General features: G+C 41.8%; 1 protein-coding gene across 2 annotated transcripts in view; it reads left to right on the plus strand.

Moving 5' to 3' along the window:
* copg2 (COPI coat complex subunit gamma 2) overlaps window positions 1–27,677 on the plus strand; it is a 107,037-nt gene that overhangs the window by 26,192 nt on the left and 53,168 nt on the right. For both annotated transcript variants that reach the window (XM_063068228.1, XM_063068227.1), the window contains exons 3-6: window positions 732–812; window positions 8,668–8,739; window positions 11,421–11,500; window positions 16,731–16,806. In XM_063068228.1, the coding sequence (XP_062924298.1) occupies window positions 732–812; window positions 8,668–8,739; window positions 11,421–11,500; window positions 16,731–16,806 (309 nt within the window). The remainder of the gene's footprint in view (window positions 1–731; window positions 813–8,667; window positions 8,740–11,420; window positions 11,501–16,730; window positions 16,807–27,677) is intronic.

Here is a 27,677-nt window from a genome sequence, read left to right on the forward strand (position 1 = left end):
TGTCATCACAGCAGCTGAGGAATTTAAATTGTAAATTAAATGAGCTACAATATTTAAACAACAAGCTAATGGTCATAATTCTATGTGTGTCATTTAGAAACAAAATCTGATTGACTAATGCATTGGAAGGAAAAACACTCTTACTCTTGCCTTTGATTGATTCTAACTGCATCCTGAGATGGTGTAGTAAAATCATTCAGTTGTGTCAAGCTGTAGTGTTTAAATTACATAGAAATTGGAGAAATGCAACGACTGTGCAGCCCAAATTGTCCTTATCAGTGTTTATTCTCTACAGCAGCCTTCTTCCATTCAACTTCGTATTGCTATTTAAGCACGTTTTTCCCCTAACCTGCATGCATCTTGTTTCCATTAAACAATCCGTACAAATGGGTTTTTTTGGTGTGGCGGTTATCTTCAGATTCCAAAGACTTTCTGAGATGTATTAACTTCTATATTCATGGTTCACCTCGGTCTCCTTCACCCCACTCCTCCTGACACCCAAATATCAGCCAAATGAATGCTTAATGTTGCTTAAGACTTTTGTGTGGTAGCCTCCAGCTTTCTCTGTTCTGGAGGGGAGATGGAGAAGGTAAATTAAAACATGAGCTTGGGTCTAATAGTAATTTTATGTGTTGTATCATGACCTATCTCACCTCTATGCTAATTCTTAGTTTGCTAAGATTATTTATGAAATAGAAGAAACACTAACTTTTGCTATTTTCTCTCCTTAGGCTCGAGTTTTTAATGAAACTCCTATCAATCCTCGGAAATGTGCTCACATTTTGACCAAGATCCTGTACCTGATAAACCAGGTTAGACTGCTCTTCATATCTTTGGAACAAGGAATGCTAGTACTCTGGAAAAAAAATTTGTTGGAATAGCATTTTCAGTCATATAGCATTACAGCACAGAAACAGTGCCCTTCGGCCTATGTAGTCCATGCCAGCCTGATTTTCTGTCTAGTCCCATCTACGTGCACCCAGACCATAGCCCTCCATACTTCTCATCCATGTACTGTACATATCTAAACTTCTCTTAAATGTTACAACTGAACCCAAATCTACTGCTTGTGCTATTCCACACATGTACCACCCTCTTAACTCAGCAGGCCAGGCAGCATTCATGGAAGTGTATAGAGTTTGGGGCCAAGACCCTTCGTCATGACTGCAAAGGAAAGGGGAAGACGCTAGAATAAAAAGGTGGGGGGAGGGGAAGTTAGACAAACTATAGGTGAAGTCAGGTGGGTGGGAGGGGGATGAAGTATGAATCTGGGAGGTGATAGGTGGAAAAGATGGGCTGTAGCAGAAGGAATCTGCTGGAAGAGGAGTGGACTATGGGAGAAAGGGAAAGAGGATAGGCACCAGTGGGAGCTGAAAGGCAGGTGAGGAGAAGAGGTAAGGGACCAGAGGGGAAATTGATATAGTGGTTTGGGGGGGGGGGGGGTGCGGCGGAAATCACCTGAAGTTGGAGAAATCGCTGGCCATGGCCATGGACGGACCTGTCAGAATAGGAATGGGTTTAGGAATTAAAATAATGGGCCACTGAGAGATTTGTTGTTTGCAGATGGAAAAATCTCTTGAGTGAAGAAACTTCCTCTCAGATTCCCCGTAAATATTTCACCTTTCACCCAAGTTCTAGACTCGCCTGTCCTGAGGAGGAAAAAGCAATTTGTATCTGATATCATCAATCTATGCAATCATTGTTGGAAAGCTTCCTTATGGTTTGCTAAAACATAAGGTGGGGTTTCATGCAGCAGGATCGTTGGTTTCGGTGGCTAGGAGAACTTCTGTTTGTAAAAGTGACCGTGATAAAAATACGAGTCTTTGGTTATGTCTCTGGTCACACTGCTGGACTTGATCTGATGATGACAGCAGGAAGATCCATGATGAATGTTGCTAGATGTATTATTGCTTCTTGATACATTGATGAAATCCAAACATGGAATGCTGGTTGAACATAGAATAGTACAGTGCAGGCCAATTCTTTAATCCACTCCAAAATCAACCTAACTCTTCCCTCTCACATCACCCTCCATTTTTCTATTATCCATGTGCCTATATAGGAGTCTATTAAATGTCCCCAATGTATCTTCCACACACTCGCCGCTCCTTGTGTAATTTAAAAAAAAAACCTGCCTCTGACATCTCCCTATGCTTTCCTCAAATCATGCTGTCTTGTATTCTCCATTTTTCACACTGTGGAAAAAGTCTGGCTGTTCACTTGGTTTCTGCTTCTTAGCATCTTGTACAACTCTGTTAAGTGAACCTCCTTCTCTCCAGAGAGGAAAAAGCCCTAGCTCGATTAGCCTATCATCATAGGAACATGCTGTCTAATTGGTATAGTTGTTTTCTCCAAAGAGCTCCCTGTAGCTTAAAATTTACAACTTTTTGAGGGTTTTGTAACTACACAGAATCAATAGATAAAACCAGGCGTTTGACTCAACTTGTGTTTGCACTAACTTGTGGAATCCTTGTACAGTTCTGGTCACCTACCTACAGGAAATGTATTGATAAGATTGAAAGAGTGCAGAGAAAACTTACAAGGATGTTGCCAGGACTTGAGGGCCTGAGTTACAGGGAAAGGTTGAATAGGTTAGGGCTTTATTCCCTGGAGTGTAGGGAATGAACAATACAATATTATGAGGGGTATCCTTCCTTCCTTGCACTCTTAACTCCTGGTGGAGTCATTGGGACGCTGTCATGACAAGCTTTGCACCAGTCTGTTCCATCTGTCGTGGTTGTGTGCCAGAGCCTGGGTCACTGCAGATGTTTTCCCTGTCCATTCGTTAATGTTGTCCATCCATCTTTTCCGCTGTCTACCTCTCCTTTTCCCTGCACAGTTCCTTGTAGAATGGTCTCTGCAAGGCCACTGGATCTTGTTACGTGGCCGTACCATCTCAGCTTTCTTCACTGTTGTGAGAAGGTCTTCATGGGGGCCAATGTGGTGCAGGATGGTCTTGCAGACCTGCTCGTTTGTGATGTGGTCCAAGTATGAGATGCCCAAGATGTTGCGATAGCATCTCATTTCCAATGCCTGTCTCTTCCTCTATAGTTCTGCTGTGAGGGTCCATGTCTCACATGCGTACAGGAAGATGGAGAATACCAATGCACACAGAAGTATAAGCTTGTACTTCATGGTGATGTTGCTGTCCCTCCATATTGTCTTGAGTTTGGGTAGTGAGGTCATTGTCTCTGCGGTTCTTGCCAGGACTACTGGTCTTGATCTTTCATCACTGATGATTGCCCCCAGGTATTTGAACTGCTGCACTGTCTCAAGTTTCTGACCACGGACTGAGATGTCTGTTGTGATGGCACCGTTGGCATTTGCCATGAGCTTGGTTTTCTCGGCACTTATTTCCATTCCAAACTTTGTGGACGCTCTGTCAAGACAGCTGACCAGGTTGGCCAGATTGTCCTCTTTTCCTGCAAGTCCATCAATGTCGCCAGCAAATCTTAGGTTTGTGATGTTCCTCCCTCCGATGCTGACCCTAATTGGGGCAGAAGGGTGAGAGCGCAATATGTGATAATATATTCTGAATGTGAGGTAAACAAATGCATCTTTTTAGAAAGGTTAGTGGACAAGTGGAGCACTCTCCAAAAATTAAGTCTTTTACCGAAAGTGTTTTTAAATGTAATTAACTGAGGAGTCCATGCATCCTAGGCTGTGGATCCCAGGGTTAAAATAAGTCAGCCAAAATCCCATTGGATAATGGAATAAACTTTGAAAAGCTTACTGCTGTTTCTATCTTTTAATCATTATTGCATTAATAGTTTACCGTTCAGAAATACAGATGACAATAAATTTGGGTCTGGTGCACTGAAAAACTTAATAAAGACCAGCTTTATTTGTTACTTATACATTGAAACATACAGCGAGATGCGTCATTTTGAGTCAATGACCAACACAATCAAAAGATTTACCGAGGGCAGCCTGCAAGTGTTACCGTGCTTCTGGCGCCAATATAACATGCCCACGACTTACTAACCTCAACTGGTACATCTTTGGAAAGTGGGTGGAAACCAGTGCACCCGGAGGAAACCCACATGGCCACAGAGGGAACATACCAGCTGTTTGCAAATAGTGAGAGGAATTGAATCCTGGTCGCTGGCACAGTAATAGCATTATGCTAACTGCTAAGCAACTGTGCTGCTCACATAATTGTATCAGCATCACAGGCACTTTGCATCATATATGCAGCATTATTAAACATAGATACAATTCTTATAAGATAAAGAAACACAATTAGGATAGAATAAAACAAATCTATTGCAAGTGCAAGGGGATTAGACCAAGTACAACTACCTTTTAATAATACTATGATCAAAGTTTTGCCGTTGATTCAAGAACCAAATGGTTGAAGGGAAGTAGCTGTCCTGGAATTTAGTGGTGTGGGACTTCAGGCTTCTGTACCTCCTGCCTAATGATAGCTGTGGGAAAAAATTGCATGACCTGGATGGTGGGGATTCTGAGATGTTGCCGCCTTGAGGCAGCCAGTGATATAATGGCATTCACCCAAGTAATATGTTTACTTGTAAATACAGGCTGACAAAATGACAAAATTATAATAGAAGTCTTGTTACTTTCACAGTTGTCTTTTTGATGTCCAGCTTCTGGTTTGTAGTCATCCGATGAGTTGAAACTAGTGGACATCTTGTCCTGAAGATGACTCTCGGCCCAATGCATTGACTGCTTACTCTTTTCCATAGATGCAGCCTTATCTGCTGAGTTCCTCCAGCAGCATTTTGACATTTTGACATTGTCATTGCCAGCCACCCCAGTAGGTGGCAGCCTTGCACTAGATTCTGAAGGTTGAGACTTGTCCAAGTTTTTTAATTCAGGCAAACACTCCAGCACAGTATCAAGAGAGTGGTGCACTGTCAGAGCTGTTATATTTTAAATAAGCTTTAAATCAAGCTTCCATCTGCTTGCTCAGTTGAAGAACCCCCGATATTGTGTCAAACAGAGAATTTGATTGCCCTTGTCAAGCCTCACCAAAAAAAAATAGTTTATTTGAAATTCATCTCATTTACTGTTGATGATCAGATGTTGCATGCATGGGAATTCTTTTTAAATGGAGTCTGCTTTTAGAATCTGTGGCGTTGAAAGTTTGCATTTAAACAGTGAAAGAGAATTTATCCACTGATTCTTAATTGGAATCTAGTGTTCAATAAATCAGGTGGTCGGTTTTTTTTATCTTCTCCAAGTCTTGCAGAGTCTAAGATTAAAATATAAAAAATATATAAGCAAAATATTCACATGGAAGAGAGCTCTGGCAACAGATATTCAATAGAGAAATGGCTAATTGTTCAATCAATAGATTCTAAAAGAATTAGAAACATAGAAATCTACAGCACGTTACAGGCCCTTCGGCCCACAATGTTGTGCTACTCTAGAAACTGCCTAGAATTTCCCTACTGCATGGCCTTCTATTTTTTCTAAACTCCATGCACCTACCTAAAAGTCTCTTAAAAGACCTATTGTATCCACTTCTACCACCTTTGCTGCCACACACCCATCACTCTTTTTTTAAAAAAGAAGCAAACAAACAAATTTACCCCTAACATTCCCCTTGTACCTAACTTCCAAGCACCTTAAAACTATGCCCCCTCGTGTTAGCCATTTCAGCCCTGGGGGAAAAAGCCTCTGGCTATCCACACAATTAATGCCTCTCATCATCTTGTACACCTCTGTCAGGTCACCTCTCATCCTCTGTTGCTCCAAGGAGAAAAACTCGAGTTCACTCAACCTATTCTCATAAGGCATGCTCTCCAATCCAGGCAACATCCTTGTTAATCTCCTCTGCACTCTCTCCATAGTATCCACACCCTTCCTGTAGTAAGGTGACCAGAACTGAACACAGTATTCCAAGTGAGATCTAACTAAGGTCTTATATAGCTGTAAATAAATAATTTATTGAGATGCAGCAAGGAGTGGGTCCTTCCGTGCTGCTCAGTAATTACCCAATTTAACCCTTCACCTTATCACGGGACAATTTACAATGACCAATTACCTACCAAGTGTTAGATCTTTGGACTGTAGGAGGAAACTGGAGCACATGGAAGAAACCCATGCGGTTATGGGGAGAATGTACAAACTCCTTACAGACAGCAGCGGATATTGAATCCGGGTTGCTGGTGCTGTAAAGCATTGTGCTGGTTACTATGCGACGGTGCTGATATACTTGAAAAGGAAGTAATTTTTCCTGATTCAAAGTACGTATATGTCACCGAATACTACCTCTGAGATTCAGTTTTTGCACTCAATCCCAGTAGATCAAAAGATACAAAAGAATCGATGGGAAAAACTACACACAAAGACTGGCGAGCAGCCAATGTGCAAAAGAGGACAAACTGCAAATATTTAAAAAAAATTAATAAGTATGTATATAATACTGAGAGCATGAATTGTAGAGTCCTTGAAAATGAGCTGATAGGCTGTGTTGAGTGATCAGCTCAGTGTTGAGGTGAAGTTATCCATGCTGGCTGAAGGGGGAGGAAATATGTAGTCCTTGACTGGTCTGGCTAATGTGTTTGACTCCTAACTGCCTTGCTGGTTGAGGAGTAATTATGAATGGGCAGTAGGTGCAGAGTATTGCCACTGCTGTCCATATCCCGTGAATGAAGATTCAATCTGTGTTGTCACCAATAGATGGTGCAATTGCAGTATGAATTGTGCTATCTCATTTTGTCCCATTTAACAGACCAGTCTGAAGCCTGCAACAACTGCATTATGATCATTCCTGGGTTCACGCCAACTATTACTCCTTGGATTCCAGTGCCAGTACCAATCAGCCACCTGCCAGTTCTTGCACTTACCTTGTTGATTTTCTGTGATGTTTACCAATGATGAAGATGGTTGAAGAGAGAAATTGAAGATGGTCGAGTTGTCGGGTGCTTGTAGAGGAGTTGGGCCCTGGGCAAGAGTGAAGGCATCCCAGTGGTTTGGAAGGCTGGGTGGAGAAGAAATGTGGAGAACTTTGGAATCTAGAATTTTAAGATGGAGCAGTCATCTTGGGTTCATCAGCAGTGTGAATTTCTGCTCAGTTTTACTCAATGGCCAGATCTTGTAATGTTGCTGCCCTCCAGAAGTAAAATAATAAAGCTGCAAATACATTTAAGTTAACAGATGGAGACGAGAGGTTGTTCAATCCCTTAAATCCTGTGTGCCAGTTGGTGTGATTATATTTGATCTTTACCATCAATAGAAGGTTCCTCAGAATTAGTAATGATTTTAAGGTCAATATTTTGGGCGGAGACTCTTATAAGAGGTCCAGATGAAGGGTCTGTGCCTGAAACATCAACTCATTATTCCTTTCTATAAATGTTACCTGACCTGCTGAGTTACTCCAACATTTTGTATGTGTCATTGATTCCAGTGCCCTTTCCACAGATGCTGCCTGACCTGCTGAATATTTTACTACATCGTAGTTTTTGTTTCAGATATTCAGATTTTGTAACTTTATTTTTTAATAACACAAGATTCTGCAGATGCTGGAAATCCAGAGCAACACATGGAAAATTCTTGAGGAACTCAGCAGGGCAGACAGCCTCAATGGAAATGAATAAATAGTTGACGTTTCAGGCCGATATCCTTCCTCAGGACTTTCAAATGTTTATTTTTCAGTGGTGGATATTGCCTGACATCCAGTATTTTTATTTTATTTATTATCAAAATACATACTGTTGTGCCATATGTTACCCTGAGATTTGTTTTCTTGCAGGCATTCACAGATCAAAAATACAATCAAATCACTTAAAAAAAAAACTACACACAAAGACTGGCAAACAACCAATGTACAAAAAGATAAACTGTAAAAATACAAAAACAAATAATAAATAAATAAATAATACAGAGAACATGACTTGTGGGCCCTTGAAAGTGACTCCGTAGGTCGTGGAATCAGTTCAGTGCTGAGGCGAGTGAAGATATCCACGCTGGTTCATGAGCCTGATGATTGAAGGGTAGGAACTGTTTCTGAGCCTGATGGTGTGGGACCGAAGGCTCCTGCACCACCAGCTCAATGGCAGCAGTGAGGAGAGAGCATGGCGTAGACGGTGGGGCTCCTTGATGTTGGGTACTGCTTTCTCGCGGCAGTGTCCTTGTAAATGTGCTCAATAGCAGAGGGCGCTTTTCCTGTGAAGGACTCGGCTGTATCCACCACTTTGTAGGATTTTCTGTTCTTGGGCATGGGTGTTTCCATACCAGGCCGTGATGCAACCAGTCAGGATACTCTCCACTGTGCATCCATAGAAGTTTGTCAAAGTGTTAGATGACACACCGAATCTGTATAAACGTCTTTAAAAAAAATAATAATAATTACCTATTTGCAGAAACAAGTGAGCAAATGGAGGGATTTGTGTGTGTCTAAATGAGTTCCTTCTCAAGATGCTCCTTTCCTTCCAAATGAGTTTGAGAACCCAACCCCCATTACTCTGCCAAACTCCCACGGGGACCGTGCATCCTGGAGTTTGGCATTTACTGCTTTTCCTCATTAGTTGGAAATACCATCAGGTGGAACATATTTGTGAAATGCATCTTCTGTGTAACCTAATGTGCATTTTTGTTCTGCGCTGTTAAGTTAAGCATGCGTAAACCTTGTAAGTTCACCCAGTGGTCTTGTTCATGGGTAATCTGTAAATGTAAATAAATCTTTTTTGTTGTTAACAGGGAGAGCACATGGGCTCGGTGGAAGCTACAGAAGCATTTTTTGCTATGACCAAACTCTTCCAGTCCAATGATGTAAGTATCCATTACTCGTATCACATAAGTGCTCTTGTGCTTCGGAGTCTGTGCCTGTTTCTATGACCAGCTCTGAGCCATTGCTCTCCAGGGAAAAGCTATTATGCCTCAGCTAAAGGGGTTAATACTTTCACTCAGTCTGATCCCATTATAAAAAGCAAACTTGGAACGACTGGTAAATCTTATGGTTCAAAATTCTAGGCACTGTTCGAGTTTTAAAAATGTCCTGTTTTATTCTGTTCTTTGCAATTCTCAAGAATATATTGAAGCTTGACAGACTTTATTTCTGTGCTTTGGCCTTTACTGATTTCTGTGATAGTTTATAACTTACCTTGGCCAGGATGGTCTCTCTCTGTAACAGATGTAATGAAAGACAGCCATCTGTCCAAAATGATGCCATTGCAAGTCCATGGGGTGGCTCGGTAGCATAGTGGTTAGCACAACACTACACCACCTGTGACCCGAGTTTAATTCCCACTGCTGCCTGTAAGGAATCGTTGCCGTTGTCCCTGTGATGTGGGCTTCTACTGGATGCTTTTAATAGGACATTGCAAATTGTCCCATGATTAGGCTAAGATTAAAATCTGGGGATCACAGGACAGTGAAGCTTGCAGGACCCGAGGGGCCTATTCTGCATTGTAGCAGAATAAATGAAGGGTTTTAAGTTGATCCCTAATTATATTGCATCAAATGTTACTGGGTTAGAAATCACCAAGTACTCCTTTAGTTAAAATTTTACAGTGAGTCATAACATCTTTACATTTCAGATGTGAGATTTCATTGTGTCAGTAGTAGAGAGGTTTACAAGATTATAAGCAGCATAGGTCAAGTGGATATCCAGAGGCTGTCTCCCAGGGTGGAAATAGCTAATATGGGGGGGTGGTGAGAGAGGGGTATATTTATTTATTTATTTATTTAAGGTTGTTAGAGGAAAATATAGGGGGATGTCAGATACAGGTGTTTTTTTTTACACAGAGTAGAAGGTGCGTGGAACCTGCTGCCACAATTGGTGGTAGAGGCAGATGTATTAGGGGCATTTAGGAAACTTTTAGGCAGACACAATGATTTTTTTTTAAAATTGGAGGGGTATGCAGGAGGGAAGGGTTAGATTGATCATGCATTAAGTTGAAAGGTCAGCCTAACATCATGACCAAAGGGGCTTGTACTGTAATGCTCCATGTTGAGTTGTGTGTAATGAGGTTTGGAGGGGCTGGGCTGAAAGTGGATGTAAACCACTCCCCTCACTAATCTGAGAAGTATGGTAATCTCCCTAGAAGGAAGAACTCAAAGCCTGAGATTTCCCTACCCTTTGTCTGTATCTGTTGCGGAATAATTGTTGAAGGTTAATTGTCATGATTAGTTAACAGCTCTGTTACTTGGCTTGTGAATATCAGTTAGTAACATTAGAACATGTTGGTCCTTTTTTCCCAGCAGTTCTTTCCAGACCTTTCTTGCATGGATGAGTTGGACCTTTGCCCCGTATTTGCCTGGTTGTTCATTATGGGTCAAGAGACCAGCTGATAAGCAGTGGGGTTTCAGCAGTTGTGGTTCAGTGGAATGGAGTTATCACAGTCGGCAGATAGAAGGTATCCTGCCGAGGACCTTGAAGCAGCTGCCATTATTTAGCATAAAAGCATCAGTAAGGTGTAAACAAAAGACTGATTCTGCAGTTGCTGGATCTCCAGAGCCACACACACACAGCAGGTCAGACAGCCTTTACGGAGGGGAATCCCACTGCTGCCTGTAAAGAGTTTGCTTGTTCGCCCTGTGTACATTTCCTCCGGGTGCTCTGATTTCCTCCCACAACCCAAAGACATACTGGTTGGTAGGTTAAGTGGTCGTTGATTAGACTAAGATTAAAATCGGGGTGCTGCTGGATGGCATGTCTCAAAGGGCCAGTAGGGCCTATTCCATGCTAGATGTCAATAAATAAATAAAAATAGTTTCAAGCCAAGACCCTTCAGGACTGGAAAGAAAGGGGGGAAGAAGCCAGAATAAGAAAGTTGGGATGGGTGGTGGAAGGAGATCAAGCCAGGAGGTGATGGGTGAAGCCAGGTGGGTGAAAAACTGGGAGGTGGTAAGTGGAAGAGGTAAAGGGCCGAAGAAAGAATCATCTGATAGGAGAGTAGACCATGGGAGAAAGAGAAGGACGAGCACCAGAGGGCGATGATGGGCAGGTGAGGTGAGGAGAAGAGAAGGGGGTAAGAGGGGAGCCAGAATGGAGAACGGAAAAAGAGAGAAGGGGAGGGGGCCAAAATTACCAGAAGTTAGAGAAATCAATATTCAGGTTAGAAGCAACCTGCAAGTTGTATCTCTGATCAGGATATGGAGTGGGTGTCGAAACCTGTATTTTGTGATGAGCAGGGTGGTAACTGCCTTATTCCAGTTTGAGCCTCATTCAATAGCCTTACTCATCATTTATCCATTCACGCATGCAAAATTGCTGCTGTGCTTAGCTCTGTAATAGGTAGGAAGATGCAAAGCACTTTATTGTATGTGACTTGCTTCATAATAAGATGATAAATGCAACCTTTCTAGTCGAAATTTTCAAAATCAATTCAATGAGGAAAGTATGAGTGCTGAATAATTTTCACATACAGATTGTCAAGTGTTTACTGCTGAACCTTGTAGGCACAAAATATCAATGAATGACCCACTTATTTTCTTGCTGTTTCATTTAGCCCACCTTACGAAGAATGTGCTACCTGACAATTAAAGAAATGTCTACCATTGCTGAGGATGTCATCATAGTTACCAGCAGGTCAGTTTCCTGGGGTTAATAAAGACACCTTACCTTTCCTTTGGGTTATTTAAGAATCATTGCAAGGATGTTGCCAGAACTTGAGTTATAGGGAAAGGTTGAATAAATTAGAGCTTTATTCCCTAGAGTGCAAGAGAATGAGGAGAGATTTGATAGGGGTATACAAAATTTTGAGGGATATAGATAGGGTAAACGCAAGCAAGCTTTTTACACTGAGGTTGAGAGAGTCTAGAACTGGATTAAGGATGAAAGGTGAAATATTTTAACAAGAACATGAGGGGAAACTTCTTCACTCAGAGGGCTGTGGGAGTATGGAATGAGCTGCCAGCAGATGTGGTAAATGTGGGCTTGATTGCAACACTTAACAGAAATTTGGATAGGTTAATGGGTGGGAGGGGATTGGAGGGTTATGTTTTGGGTGGAGATTGATGGAATTAGGCAGATTAATACCATAGTTCAGCACAGACTAAATAGGCTGAAGGGCCTGTTTCTGTGCTGTGGAGTTCTATGCTAGCAGTATTCTGCACACCATGAACCACAGAACTGCTTAGTTTCTGATGCTGCCAAAACATGGATGAAAACTAAAAATGTGATCATAAAACAGGAGCAGAATTAGGCCATTTGGCCTACTGAATCTTCTCCACCATTTGATCATGGCTGATTTATGTTCCCCCTCAACCCCATTTTCCTGACTTCACCTCATAATTTGTGCAACATTGTGCTTCCAATTAAACTTTATTCAGTCTAACTCTACCTGACAAGTTAACCTGTGTTCCATTATAGACTTTGTTTTTTTTTAAGGAGCTGAGTGTCAATGTGATGTTGAGCATCTGAAGTTTCTTTTTCTCCTTTAGAAGTTTTCATTAGTTAAGGGAACTTACTGGTTATATACTGTCAAAGCAAGATTACAGTGATATGCTATCATAAACAAAGGAGAGTCCGCAGATTCTGGAAATCCAAGGGAACACATGCAAAATGCTGGAGGAACTCAGCAAGTCAGGCAGCGTCTATGGAGGGAATAAACAAGTCAACCTTTCGGGCTGGCGCTCTTCATCAGATCAGATTTATTGATACTTCGTCAGGGGTTTGACCTGAAATGTCAACTGTTTATCCCCTTCTATAGATGCTGCCCCCTCCAAGAGGACCACTACCTTGTCATAAGGTTTGGGGGCTTGTGTGCTTCAATGACCTGGAAAGCTATGTTGGCTGGAGTCGGGGCTTTATGCTTTGGCTTTTGGTAGGGTCACTAATGCCTAACAGGTAAAAAGGGTAGAGGCCAGACTAAGAGTGGTCCACTGGTCCTTCAGATTCAGGAGCTAACAACCCTGACTGGTAAAACAAAATTGTTACGGAAACAGCAATGAAGAATCCTTGTACATCTGAGTGTGATGGTATTCCTGAGTCTCCAGCTGGGACTTGCATGACTGACAGTAGAGAAAACTGAGCGGAAGCTGCTGACATGATAGAGGAAGCTGTGAACACAGCCAGAGATGAAGGACCTTCATTGCTGCCCTAACCAGTAGCGGCGTAATGGGCAGTAAGTATGTACGATGCTGCCTGAGCTCCTGCAGCATTTTTTGTGTTATCTTAAAGCTCCTTCACAGTCACTTCACAATGTTTAGTTCTTGAAGTCACATTTTTAATTAAAGCAAACACTTAAGACTCACCTAAAAGCAGAAAGTGTTGGAAAATTCTTCAGGCAGTGTTAAAACATAAAACATAGAACAGTACAGACCCTACAGCCCACAATGTTGTGCTGGCCTTTTACTCTACTCCAACATCAATCTAGCCCTTCCCTCCTTTTAGTCTAATCCTAATTTGACTTTGCTGGAGAGTAGAACAGAGTTAATCTTGCAGTGGAGCACAGTCTGAATCATCATATATCTCTGAGGTATCTTCAGTTAATTTGCAGCCCAGAACAGTTTCTATGATGTATTAATATAGGATGCCCCGGTTTCCTCCCATGGTCCAAAGACGTAATGGTTGGTAGGTTAATTAGGTGTTGTAAATTGTCCCATGATTAGACTCAGATTAAATCAGGGAATTGCTGGGCAGCACAGCTCAAAGGGCCGGAAGGGTCTATTCTGCACTGTATCTCAATAAATAATAAACTTTGCATATTTTATTAATTTTCTTCTGGAAAAGCCACTTGCATGGAAAGTATGTTTTTACCCATTTATCCCCTTCCTTGGGGTGCAGTTTTATTCGTGGCAACGTGGGGTATATTTTAAAATTCATTGGTCCTGATCAATTTTTTTCCAGATATAGTCAATAATGGTGGTTTGCCTGGTGAGCTTCACTGTGTCGCCATGGAATCTTATGTAGTGGGCTACCAAGATAAAGCTAGGTATGCTGAAAGCTAGTGAGGTTCATGTCTTCACCCCAGTTTGTGTTGCATTGAACATGAGACAGGAGCAGAATTCGGCCCATCAAGTCTGCTCCACCTATTTGTCAAGGCTGATTTATTTTCCCTCTCAACTCCATATTCCTGCCTTCTCCCCATAGCCTTTGATGCTCTTAATAATCAAGAACCTATCAACCTTCACTTTAAATATACCCATTGGCTTGGCCTGAACTGCCATCTTTTTAGGTAGTGAATCTGTGGTAATGAATTCCACAGCTTCATTACCCTCTGGCTAAATAAATTCCTGCTCACCTAACTGGATGTCCCTCAATTCTGAGGCTGTGCCCTTGGGTCCTAGACTCCCCCACTATATGGAGCATCCTCTCTGCATCCATATTATATAGGTATTTTAATATTCGCTAGGTTTCAGTGAGATACCCCCCCCACCCCACCCCCATTCGTCTAAACCGCAGTTAGTACAGGCCCTGGTGCCATCAAATGTTTCTCATACTTTAGCCCTGTTATTCCCGATATCATTCTTGTGAATCGCCTCTGGAGCTTCTCCAATGCCAGCACATCCTTTCTTAGAAAACAGATCCCAAAACTGCTCACAATACTCTTAAGTTTGGTCTGGCTAATCCTTGTAATGCCTCAGCATTAAATCCTTGCATATATATTCTACTCCTCTCCAGATGAATGCTAACATTGCATAACCACACTAACCCAATGTGACTTTATCCCTAATAGATAAGAACAACAAATCCATTGGTCACAGTTGCTGCAGTTCAGTCACTGACTGAAAGCTGGCAGATATAGAGTGAGAGCAGGGCTAGACTCTGATGTGTGATGGCATTCAGCAGTGAATAGTCTCTCAGCATTTCCTGTTTGTGCAACATGAAGACTGGAAGGTTGGATGAGATATCAGAGTGACGGGTTCCTGCTGTTCTGCCATTCTAGAGCTCTTCTTTTCGCCTCTTCATATTACAGTTCACTACAGATGCCAGGACAGCAGCTTCAACATGCAGGATTTCAAAGTACAGGTATGGGAGGGATTCCAAACCTATAACATCAGCAATAAAGTTCCACATGTATGGTAATTTTGTCCTGAAGCCGTGTAGTTTCAATTACTTTGGGGTTTATGGGGAATAAATTACGCCCAAAGTGCCATATTCCAACTGCAGACAGTATGTTCTTCACCAGCATGAGGTGTTAATAAGATCCACTCTTCATCACAGAACATACTGTCTTTACAGCAACTCTGAATTCGCATCATTTTTCAACAATATTTGTCCCCTGGTCCAATATTTTGGAATGCATCAAAGCAAGCCTTCTCATTATTGCCATCCAATGTCTGCGAGTTAAATGAGAAGCAAACCCCCCCCTCCTTCTTTTTCGTTTTGACCAAAACGCTCTGCAAAGTGACCTTTTGAGCAGATATTTTGCTTTAAAGTCTCACCCAGTGGTAGATAATGCAGAAGAATAAAGGAGGTCAATTATTTTCTAAACATCTTTAGATTCATTTATCACATGTGCATCAAAACATACAGTGAAATGCGCTGTTTATGTTGGCAACAAACTCAAACCAAGAATGTGCCGGTGCAGCCCACAAGTGTCGCCACTTATTCCAGTGCCAACCTAGTATGTCCACAGTGTTCAGCAGATGTTGGAGACTGCCTTTGTGCCAAAGGTCAAAATATCTGGAGACTTGACCATATCTCGGCTAGTTGTCTTCTGCAGTGCTCAGGAGAGATATTTACCCCAAAGGGTAGATGAAACTATTCTGAAGAGCAGGATTCCTAGGTGTAATTATTTTGGGTGACCTGTGCAATTACGAAGCAAGCAGGGCAGTGCTTAAACTTCCTTTGGGGGTTTGTGGAGATTTGGCATGTCATCTAAAACTTGACACACTTCTATAGCTGTAGTGGAGAGTATATTGACTGGGTGCATCACATCTGGCATGGAAACACCAGTGCACTTGGATGAAAAATTCCTCAAAAAGTAGTGGATACGGCCCAGTCTATCACGAGTAAAGCTCCCCCAACCATTGAGCACATCTATATGAAATGCTGTCACAGGAAAGCAGCATCCATCATCAGGAAACCCCACCACCCAGGACATGCTCTCTTCCCAGTGCTGCCATCAAGAAGAAGGAAGGTACACTAGCCTCTGGACTCTCGCCATCAGGTTCAGGAACAGTTACTACTCCTCAACCATCAGGCTCATGAAGCAAAAGGAGTAGCTTCATTCAACTTCACTTGCCCCAACATTGAAATGTTCCCACAACCAATGAACTCGCTTTCAAGGAGAATCTTCATCTCTTGTTCTCAATATCTATTGCTTATTTATTATTATTTCTTTTTATGTTTGCAGTTTGTTGTCTTCTGCACTCTGGTTGAATGTCCTTGTTTGGCAGACTTTCATTCATTCAGTTATGGTTATTCTTTTGATTTGTTGAGTGTGCCCACAAGAAAATGAATCTCAGTGTTGTATAAGGTGACATATGTACTTTGATAATAAATTTACTTTGAACTTTGAAGTTTCCCATTGTTATTAGCTAATTATGATTAAAATCATTGCAATCTGTCCATTTATGTAAGTGTTATAGCAACTTCATTGGCTACCATGTTTCTTTGTTATAGACAAGTCTACAAAAAATATTGACTGTGGTGGGCTGTACACCATCCTGATGTTGTAGAGATGCTACTTGAATCTTGATTTAAAGACTAGAGTAAAGAATCTCTTGGGCAATGGCAAAATGATATGGTAGTATAATGGGTGTATGCTGTCTTGGAAATGTTCTCTTTATCAACAAAATAAAAGAATTGTTTCATGTCATGTGGCCAAATTCTTGCTGCAATTATTAGACAGTTCTTTTTCTCCCTTCAGTTTGACGAAAGACATGACGGGCAAAGAAGACAATTATCGTGGACCTGCTGTGAGAGCACTGTGTAAAATTACCGATGTAAGTAATGCTCTCAAAATAGCGCCTTGCATAGCTTGCATTGAAGTGCATCGACATGATTTAAAAGAAGTTCCCCTCTAATATAAAAACCAGAACTTGGTGCAATCAGTATCTTTTAGTTTTGAATCTCTCTGCTGGTAATAATAATCCTTTATTGGTGGTGCCAAACTTTTTTCCAGTGATGATGTGCAAAATGTTCAAAGATTGCTGCTGTTTAAACTGTCACTCTGAACGTGTGGGCAAAGTTGATAAGAGCTTTGCTCCATATCTTGCAGCAAGACACACAATATGCTGGAGGAACTCAGCAGATTCAGGGAGTATCTATGGAGGAGAATAAACAGTCGATGTTTCAGGCCGAGACCCTTGATCAGGACTGGGAAGGAAGGGGAAGAAATCAGAATAAGAAGGGGGGTGGGGAGGGGCAGGAACATAAGCTGGAAGGTGATGGGTGAGACCAGGCGAGGGAATGGGAATGAAGTAAGCAGGGAGGTGATAGCTGGAAGTGGTGAAAGACTGGAGAGGGAGGAATCTGATTGGAGAGGAGAGTGGACCATGGGAGAAAGGGAAGGAGGAGGGGAACAAGAAGGAGGTGATGGGCAGGTGAGGAGAAGAGAAAGGGGGTGAGTGGAGGACCAGAATAGGGAATGCAGAAAGAGGGAAGGGGGATGGGTGAAATTAGCCTGTATTTTGTTGGGAGGACTTGATGATGAAGCTTAATTCCAAAAGTATTTGTATCCCTCAACATGGTTGAAAGTAAAATTGCCAGTAATAGACTGTTTCCTTCAGGATAAATTTTAATTCATTTTCATGGATTTGTGAATCATACCTTTGCTCAAAGTCCTGACTCTGGAATTTATTACCTAAATTTCTCCTCCCTTGTACCTTGCTTACCTTAAAATCTTCTAGGTTGACTAAAATATGCATTTTGCTAAGCTTCAACTGACTGATTATCTCTGTGGAGATATAAATATTACCACTGCTATTTTAAACCATAGAAACTACAGCACAGAAACAGGCCCTTTGGCCCTTCTTGGCTGTGCTGAACCATTTTCTGCCTAGTCCCACTGACCTGCACACGGACCATATCCCTCCATACACCTCCCATCCATGTATCTGTCCAATTTATTCTTAAATGTTAAAAAAGAACCTGCATTTACCACCTCGTCTGGCAGCTCATTCCATACTCCCACCACTCTCTGTATGAAGAAGCCCCCCCTAATGTTCCCTTTAAACTTTTCCCCCCTCACCCTTAACCCATGTCCTCTGGTTTTTTTCTCCCCTTGCCTCAGTGGAAAAAGCCTGCTTGCATTCACTCTATCTATACCCATCATAATTTTATATACCTCTATCAAATCTCCCCGCATTCTTCTACGCTCCAGGGAATAAAGTCCTAACCTATTCAACCTTTCTCTGTAACTGAGTTTCTCAAGTCCCGGCAACATCCTTGTAAACCTTCTCTGCACTCTTTCAACCTTATTTATATCATTCCTGTAATTTGGTGACCAAAACTGAACACAATACTCCAGATTCGGCCTCACCAATGCCTTATACAACCTCATCATAACATTCCAGCTCTTATACTCAATACTTCGATTAATAAAGGCCAATGTACCAAAAGCTCTCTTTACGACCCTATCTACCTGTGACGACACTTTTAGGGAATTTTGTATCTGTATTCCCAGATCCCTCTGTTCCACTGCACTCCTCAGTGCTTTACCATTAACCCTGTATGTTCTACGTTGGTTTGTCCTTCCAACGTGCAATACCTCACACTTGTCAGTATTAAACTCCATCTGCCATTTTTCAGCTCATTTTTCCAGCTGGTCCAAGTCCCTCTGCCGGCTCTGAAAACCTTCCTCACTGTCTACTACACCTCCAATCTTTGTATTATTAGCAAACTTGCTGATCCAATTTACCACATTATCATCCAGATCATTGATATAGATGACAAATAACAATGGACCCAGCACTGATCCCTGTGGCACACCACTAGTCACAGGCCTCCACTCAGAGAAGCAATTTTCTACCACCACTCTCTGGCTTCTTCCATCGAGCCAATGTCCAATCCAATTTACCACCTCTCCATGTATACCTAGCGACTGAATTTTCCTAACTAACCTCCCATGCGGGACCTTGTCAAAGGCCTTACTGAAGTCCATGTAGACAATATCCACTGCCTTCCCTTCATCCACTTTCTTGGTAACCTCCTCGAAAAACTCCAACAGATTGGTCAAACATGACCTACCATGCACAAAGCCATGTTGACTCTCCCTAATAAGCCCCTGTCTATCCAAATGCTTGTAGATTCTGTCTCTTAGTACTCCTTCCAATAACTTACCTACTACTGACGTTAAACTCACCGGCCTATAATTTCCCGGATTACTTTTCGATCCTTTTTTAAACAACGGAACAACATGAGCCACTCTCCAATCCTCCGGCACTTCACCTGTAGACAGCGACATTTTAAATATTTCTGCCAGGGCCCCCGCAATTTCAACACTAGTCTCCTTCAAGGTCCGAGGGAACACCCTGTCAGGTCCCGGGGATTTATCCACTTTAATTTTCCTCAAGACAGCAAGCACCTCCTCCTTTTCAATCTGTACAGTTGCCATGGTCTTACGACTTGATTCCCTCAATTCCATAGATTTCATGCCAGCTTCCTTAGTAAATACAGATGCAAAAAACCTATTTAAGATCTCCCCCATTTCCTTTGGTTCCGCACAAAGCCGACCACTCTGATCTTCGAGGACCAATTTTATCCCTTACAATCCTTTTGCTCTTAATATACTTGTAAAAGCTCTTAGGATTATCCTTCACTTTGACTGCCAAGGCAACCTCATGTCTTCTTTTTGCCCTCCTGGTTTCTTTCTTAAGTATTTTCTTGCACTTCTTATACTCCTCAAGCACCTGATTTACCCCCTGTTTCCTATACATTTCATACAACTCCCTCTTCTTCTTTATCAGAGTTGCAATATCCCTTGAGAACCAAGGTTCCTTATTCCTATTCAATTTGCCTTTAATCCTGACAGGAACATACAAACTCTGCACTCTCAAGATTTCCCCTTTGAAGGCCTCCCACCTACCAATCACATCTTTGCCAGAGAACAACCTGTCCCAATCCACGCTTTTTAGATCCTTTCTCATTTCTTCAAATTTGGCCTTCTTCCAGTTTAGAACCTTAATCCTAGGACCAGATCTATCCTTGTCCATGATCAAATTGAAACTAATGGCGTTATGATCACTGGAACCAAAGTGCTCCCCTACACAGACTTCCGTCACTTGCCCTAATTCGTTTCCTAACAGGAGATCCAATATTGCATCATTTCTGTGATATTTCCATCGATAGCCATTGGTTTAACTGTGTGCTGCTAAGTGAGCTTGAGAGTATAGCATAGGAAGAAGTCCTTTGGCATAAAATATCTTTAGCCAGAGTATGGTGAATCATAGGAATTCATTGCCACAGGTGGCTGTGGAGGCCAAGTCATTGAGTATATTTAAAGCAGAGGTTGGTAAGTTCTTGATTAGTCAGGGTACGGGAAGAAGGTGGGGATTTGGGGTTGAGAGGGATAATCAGCCACGATGGAATGGTGGAGCAGACTCGGTGGGTCAAGTGGCCTAATTCTGCTCCTATCTCTCATGGTGTTATAACGAGAAAGTCTTAGGCCAAGATTGCATCTTATCATACAAGTTGGCCAGTTAATAAGTGTCTGATAACAGCAGGATAGAAGTTCCTTCAGGCTTTTCTGTCATCTGCTGAATAGGAGATGGGGGAAGAGAGAATGTCCGGGGTGGGTGGTGTATTTGATGTAGCCTGCTTTACTGAGGCACTGAAAAATGTAGACAGAGTCCATAGAGGAGAAGCTGGTTCCTGTGATGTGCTGAGCACTAATTTAGGAAGTTTATATCGCAGGCTAACATTAGCACTGGAGGTATTGGCTGGAATTCTGCCAACATTTAAATCAAATCTGCCTTTAGTTAAATTGTACCTCCGCAAAGCTGGGCATAATTGAAGCAGATGTTTCTTAGTGATGGCAGTCAGAAGAATCTTCAATGTAGTATTAGCTTCTAGAAGTCAGACTCTTTACAAACCCAGTGGGAGACTGTATTTTTTTTTACATTTAATGTTGAAAATTCCATTTGACTTGGCTTTAAACAGCAAAAAACATGAGGCTGCATTAAATAGAAAAATCTGCACTTGAAGTAATTAAGTGGTTGTCTGCCTCTTGGATTGGTGGAGATATGTACAGTCCATGGCTGAAGCTGACTAGAAATACCAGCAGTGCACAGAGGGTTCATATTAATATTGGCCTTGTGCTAATCTACTTTTTTTTTTTGAATGGTTAGATATTTCAAGATAAATTGTTTTCTGCATTGTCATCATTTTGTTGGGTTTTTTTTCATTCTCACTATTTATTAGCGAAGTTTGATTTGCAATATCTGTATATCTTTTAGTAGAAGTGCCAATTATAGTTAAATGCCTGTCAGAAGAAAAAGAGTTTGATTTTCACCTGGTTATTCTTTCCTTTGATGCTATTCAGTCTGGAATACCAACACTTCATGTTTTGATTTGTGATTTGCTGTCTTCATAAGCCTTCCCTCTCCCCACTTCCAGCGAGTGTGAGATGATTTTTTTTTCCCTGCTGCAAGTATTGTGCATATTTAAATCTGCTGTCCTCCCCCCGTTGAGCACAAATCAACCTTTGTTCCGTCCTTGCAAACTACACCGACTCTTTCCCCCACTTCAATTCGCAAATTCCTTTTCCTATCATCACTTATCACCCTCAACATTGGTATCCATCTTTCCTCAGTCAAGAATCCTTTTAGTCAGTTATCGTCTCTGCTAGAGCACTAAAATGACACTTAAGGTAATCACAGTATGTCTTCAGTGACTCAGTTGTCAATTTGTTCAATTTCTTTTCCATTCTCTTATTTCCCATTATAATTCTTCTTCCTGTAAAAGATCCCCGTTTGTTTCTGGCTGAAATCAACATACAGCGGTGCTAGAAAGTTTGTGAACCTTGTAGAATTTTCTCTATTTCTGCATAAATATGACTTAAAATGCGATCAAAGCTTCACACGTCCTATAACTAGATAAAGAGAAACCCAGTTACATAAATAACACAAAAACCTTGTACTTGTTTATATATTTATTGAGAAAAATGATCCAATATTATATGTATTTATTGGAAAAAGTATGTGAACCTTTGCCTTCAGTAACTGGTGTGAGCCCCTTGTACAGCAATAACTTGAGAATTGGGTTTATGTGACGTGAAATTTATTAACTTAGCAGCAGCAGTTCAATACGTAATCTTGCAGAGAGAAAAAAAATATAACATAATAAATAAAGTAAATCAATTGCATATATTGAATAGATTTTAAAAATGTGCAAAAACAGAAAAACTGTATATTTTTAAAAAAAGTGACGTAGTGTCCAAAGCTTCAATGTCCATTTAGGAATCGGATGGCAGAGGGGAAGAAGCTGTTCCTGAATCACTGAGTGTGTGCCTTCAGGCTTCTGTACCTTCTACCTGATGGTAACAGTGAGAGAAGGGCATGCCCTGGGTGCTGGAGGTCCCTAATAATGGATGCTGCCTTTCTGAGACACCGCTCCCTAAAGATATCCTGGGAACTTTGTAAGCTAGTACCCAAGATGGAGCAGACTAGATCTACAACCATCTGCAGCTTCTTTCGGTCCTGTGTAGTAGCCCCTCCATACCAGACAGTGATGCAGCCTGTCAGAATGCTCTCCACAGTACATCTATAGAAGTTTTTGAGGACATTTGTTGACATGCCAAATCTCTTCAAACTCCTAATGAAGTATAGCCACTGTCTTGCCTTCTTTATAACTACATCGATATGTTGGGACCAGGTTAGATCCTCAGAGATCTTGACACCCAGGAACATGAAACTGCTCACTCTCTCCACTTCTGATCCTTCTATGAGGATTGGTATGTGTTCCTAAAGTCCACAATCAGCTCTTTCGTCTTACTGACGTTGAATGGCAGGTTGTTACTGCAGCACCATTTCACTAGTTGGCATATCTCACTCCTGTACGCCCTCTGAGAATCTACCAACAATGGTTGTATCGTCAGCAAATTTATAGATGGTATTTGAGCTACGCCTAGCCACACAGTCATGTGTATATAGAGTGTAGAGCAGTGGGCTAAGCACACACCCCTGAGGTGCACCAGTTTTGATTGTCAGCGAGGAGGATATGTTATCACCAATCCGCACAGACTGTGGTCTTCCAGTTAGGAAGTTGAAGATCCAATTGCAGAGGGAGGTACAGAGGCCCAGGTTCTGCAACTTCTCAATCAGGATTGTGGGAATGATGCTGTTAAATGCTGAGCTATAGTCGATGAACAGCATCCTGATGAGGTGGTCTAAAGCTGTGTGGAGAGCCATTGAGATTGCATCTGCTGTTGACCTGTTGTGGTGATAGACAAATTGCAATGGGTCCAGGTCCTTGCTAAGGCAGGAGTTCAGTCTAGTCATAACCAACCTCTCAAAGCATTTCATCACTGCCAATGGGAGTGCTACCGGGCTATAGTCATTAAGGCAGCCCACTATTCTCCATCAGGACCTTCTGCCTTGTGAGGGTTCGCTCTCTTTAAATACAGTCTAACATCGGCCTCTGAGATGGAGATCACAGGGTCAGCAGGTGCAGCAGGGATCTTCACAGCTGTAGTTGTGTTCTCCCTTTCAAAGCGTGCATAGAGGCGTTGAGTTCATCTGGTAGTGAATCATCGCTACCATTCATACTATTGGGTTTCACTTTGTAGGAAATAATGTCTTGCAGACCCTGCCAGAGTTGCCGTGCACCTGATATCACCTCCAACCTTGTTCGAAATTGTCCCTTTGCCCTTGAAGTAGCCTTCCGCAAATCAAACCTGATTTTCTGGTATAGGCCTGAGTTGCCAGACTTGAATGCCACAGATCTAGCCTTCAGCAGACGACGTATGTCCTGGTTCATCCACGGCTTTTGGTTTGGGCATGTACAGTAAGTCTTTGTAGGCACACACTCATCCACACAGGTTTTAATGAAGTCAGTATAAACTGCAACATACTCATCCAGATTCAAAGATGAATCCATGAATACACTCCAGACTACCAATTCAAAGCAGTACTGTAGGACCTTCTTGGTCCTTACCGTTGGTGCTGCAGTCTTCAGATTCTGCTTGTATTCAGGGAGTAGAAGTACAGCCAGGTGATCAGACTTCCCGAAGTGAGGGCGTGGAATAGCATGGTAGGCATTCTTGATGGTGGTGTAGCAATGCTCCAGTGTGTTGTTTCCTCTGGTATTGCAAGTGATCTGTTGATGGTAGTTGCTTAGTGATTTTTTTTTCCAGACTGGCTTGGTTAAAATCTCCTAAAATTATAGTGAAGGCGTTAGGGTGCGTTGTTTCGTGCACGTTGATCCCGTTACTCAGATCATCTAAAGCCTGCTTGACATTGGCCTGAGGTGGAATGTAAACAGCTACCAGAATGACCCCAGAGAACTCCCGTGGTAGTTAAAAAAGGACAACACTTTACTGCTAGATATTCCAGGTCTGGTGAGCAGAATTGGGACAGCATTGATATATTTATGCACCAAGAAGAGTTGATCATGAGGCATACTCCTCCACCTCAGCTTTTCAGAGACTCTATAGATCTATCCCGATGGTGTATAGTAAACCCATCGATCTGGATTGCTGCATCTGGTACGGAAGGGGTTAACCAGGATTCCGTAAAACAAAGGACACACGCAGTCCTAATGTCCCTCTGAATCAGCACCCTGGCTCTGAGATCATCGGTTATATTCACCAGAGACTGCACGTTCACCAGCAAGATAGTCGGTATAGGGAGTTTAAAACCACTTTTCCTTAAACGCACTTGTAATCCTGATTTACGCCCGCGCTTCCTCCGAAGTGTCCTCTGTGAGCACCTCCGACTACAAATGGTGTTGTTTCCATCGGTTTTAAGTAGCAATAGTTCATTTAAACACATTAAGACATCTTTGTTGACTGTATTGACCTTGGAAGCAGTTGTGCTTTTTCGCTGTAACAGGCTGAAATGAGAATATTTAATCGTATCCATTGAGAGTACTGCTGCTACTTGAGTCGTGCCTAGGCGCCCCATGTTTTCAACCACGTTTCCAATAACTGTTGATCAGTCCTGCACTTCGGCTTGGAGGAATTTTAGGCCATTCCTCCTTACAAAACTGCTTCAATTCTGGGATGTTGGTGGGGTTCCTTGCATGAGCTGCTGGCTTCAGGTCCTTCCACAACATTTCTATAGGTTTTAAGGACAGAACTTTGACTTGGCCATTCCAGAACATGAATTTTCTTCTTTTTAAACAATTCTGTTGATTTACTCTTGGCTTTTGGATTATCGTCTTGTTGCATTATCCAACTTCTATTAAGCTTCAGGTGCTGGACTGCTACCCTGACATTCTCCTGGAAAATATCTTGATGCAATTTTAAATTAATTGCCCCTCAACAAGTACAAGCTGCCCAGGCCCTAAGGCAGCAAAGCAGCCCCAAACCATAATGCTCCTTCCACCATGCTTCACAGTTGGGATGAGGTTTTGGTGTTGGTGTGTAGTGCACTTTTCCTCCTAGCGTAGCAATGTACACTTTTGCCAAGAAGTTCAACTTTTGCCTCATCTGTCTGCAAAACATTGTCTCAGAAGAGTTGTAGAACATCCAGGTGGCCTTTTGCAGACTTGAGATGTGCAGCAGTTTTTTTTTGGGAGCAGTTGTTTCCCACGTGCTGCCCTTCCATGGACACCATTCTTGTTCACTGTTTTTCTTATAGTGGACATGTGAACAGAGACCTTAGCAAGTTCTAGAGATTTCTGCAGATCTTTTGCTGTTACCCGTGGGTTCTTTTTCACCTCCTCCAGTGATCGTTGCAGAATGCCCACTCCGAGGGAGAGTAGTAACAGTACTGAGTTTCCATCATTTGTAGACAATTTCTCTAACTGTGACTGATGAACACTCAGCTCTTTAGAAATGCTTTTGTAGCCTTTTCCATCTTCATGCATCTCTACAATTCTTCCAAGGTTCTCTGAATTTTTTTTTTGATCGAGGCATGGTGCACGTAAACAGATCTTTCTTGAGAAGAGCAGGCTCTGACAGTAATCTGACTTTGTGTGCCTTTTTTTTTAATAGGGCAGGACACCTACAACCCACACCTCCAAACTCATGTCATTGTTTGGAACACCTGACTTAATATAGCTTTTGTAGAAGGCATTACCTCAGAGGTTCACATACTTTTTCCAACAAATACATGTTTATTTATTAATTAAGAAAAATGATCCAATATTACAAGTATCATGTTTTTGTGTTATTTCATTGGGTTCTTTTTATCTAGTTTTAGGACTTGCGTGACAATCTGTTCACATTTTAGGTCATATTTATGCAGAAATAGAGAAAATTCTACAGGGTCCACAAACTATCTAGCACTACCGTAAATCGTAGAGATTTGGGATCGAATTTCTCCCCCATAATCCCATGCCTGGTGCCAGACCTGAACCGGTAACTCTTGTTTCTATCTCTTCAGAGGCTACCTGTCCTGCTTTGCATTTGGTGTTTTAACTTAATATTTTCCAGCATCCACAAAGCGATGGCACAGCGGTGCAACAAGTGAGGTTGCTGCCTCACAGCTTCAGTCACCCACCTCTAGTGCTGTCTGTGGAAGTTTGCATGTTCTCACTGTAAATGCATGGGTTTCCCATGTGGTCCTCCAGTTTGCTTCCATGTCCCCAAGACTTGCAAGCTGATTTGTTAACTGTCAACTCAAAATTGCCCCGAGATGTGTGGTTGAATATGGGGGAATGTAAGAAAGAATAAAAATGTGTTAGTGTGAATTGGTGCTTGTTGGCCAGTGTTACTCGGCTGATCAGCTTGTTTTTCCACTTCATGATTCTGTTGTAGCGTAGCTTTAAGGAAGGACATTAAGTATCTCTTTGCAGAACCCAATAGGTTTTCTGAGAGATAGATGAGGAAGGAAGCTGCCAAGTCCATTAACCTTTGCTTTCTTTATACAAGTTTAAAAACCAATGAGTTGTAAACAGTCATAACTTTATGAATCTGGTGAGCCAATCCAATTAGATGTGAATTAACAAGCATTCCTATGATACTGAAACTGACTGAAGTGGTTATTGCCATCTCATTTCAGTGAAATTCTCATTTTTGTTTGCCATTTCTAATTAAGAAATATGGTGCTGTGTGCCACGGTTTGAAGCCAGCTTCCGAAATGGGCTCTTTCCCCTTTCCTTCTCTTTTGCTGCATGGTTCTGTTAGCAATGCCCAGTGCAAATTTAAGGAAAGAACGGTGTGAAATAGGTGTTGACAAGATCTCTGTATTGTGTTCTGAATACCAGTGATATCAAACAGTTATTGAGTCAGAATGATAAGTACAGCACAGAAATAGGTCCTTCTGTGCATCTAGTCTGTACCAAACCATTTAAACTGCCTACTCCCATCGACCTGCACCATCCAAAGCCCTCCATATCCCTACCATCCATGTACCGTCCAAACTTCTCTTAAACATTGAAATCAAGCTTGCATGCACACTTGTATCTCTCCTGCTCCAAGCCTTTCTCTTTACAATTTTATATATATATATATATATATATATATATATATATATATATATATATATATATATATATAGTGTGTATGTATGTATATATGTGTGTACTCTCTCGCTCTCTCGCACTCTCTCTCACATCTCACATATCTGCAATTCTAAACTTTTATTTCCTAGTGGTGATTGTACTTCAGCTGCTTTGGAGTCTAAAATTTTCTGCCTTAACATTTCCCTTTCTGTATAGTTATCCTTAAGGGCTACCACATTGACCAAGCTTTTATTCATCTTTTTCTAAT

Source organism: Mobula hypostoma, chromosome 15, assembly GCF_963921235.1.
Source record: "Mobula hypostoma chromosome 15, sMobHyp1.1, whole genome shotgun sequence".
NCBI classification, from domain to species: Eukaryota; Metazoa; Chordata; class Chondrichthyes; order Myliobatiformes; family Myliobatidae; genus Mobula; species Mobula hypostoma.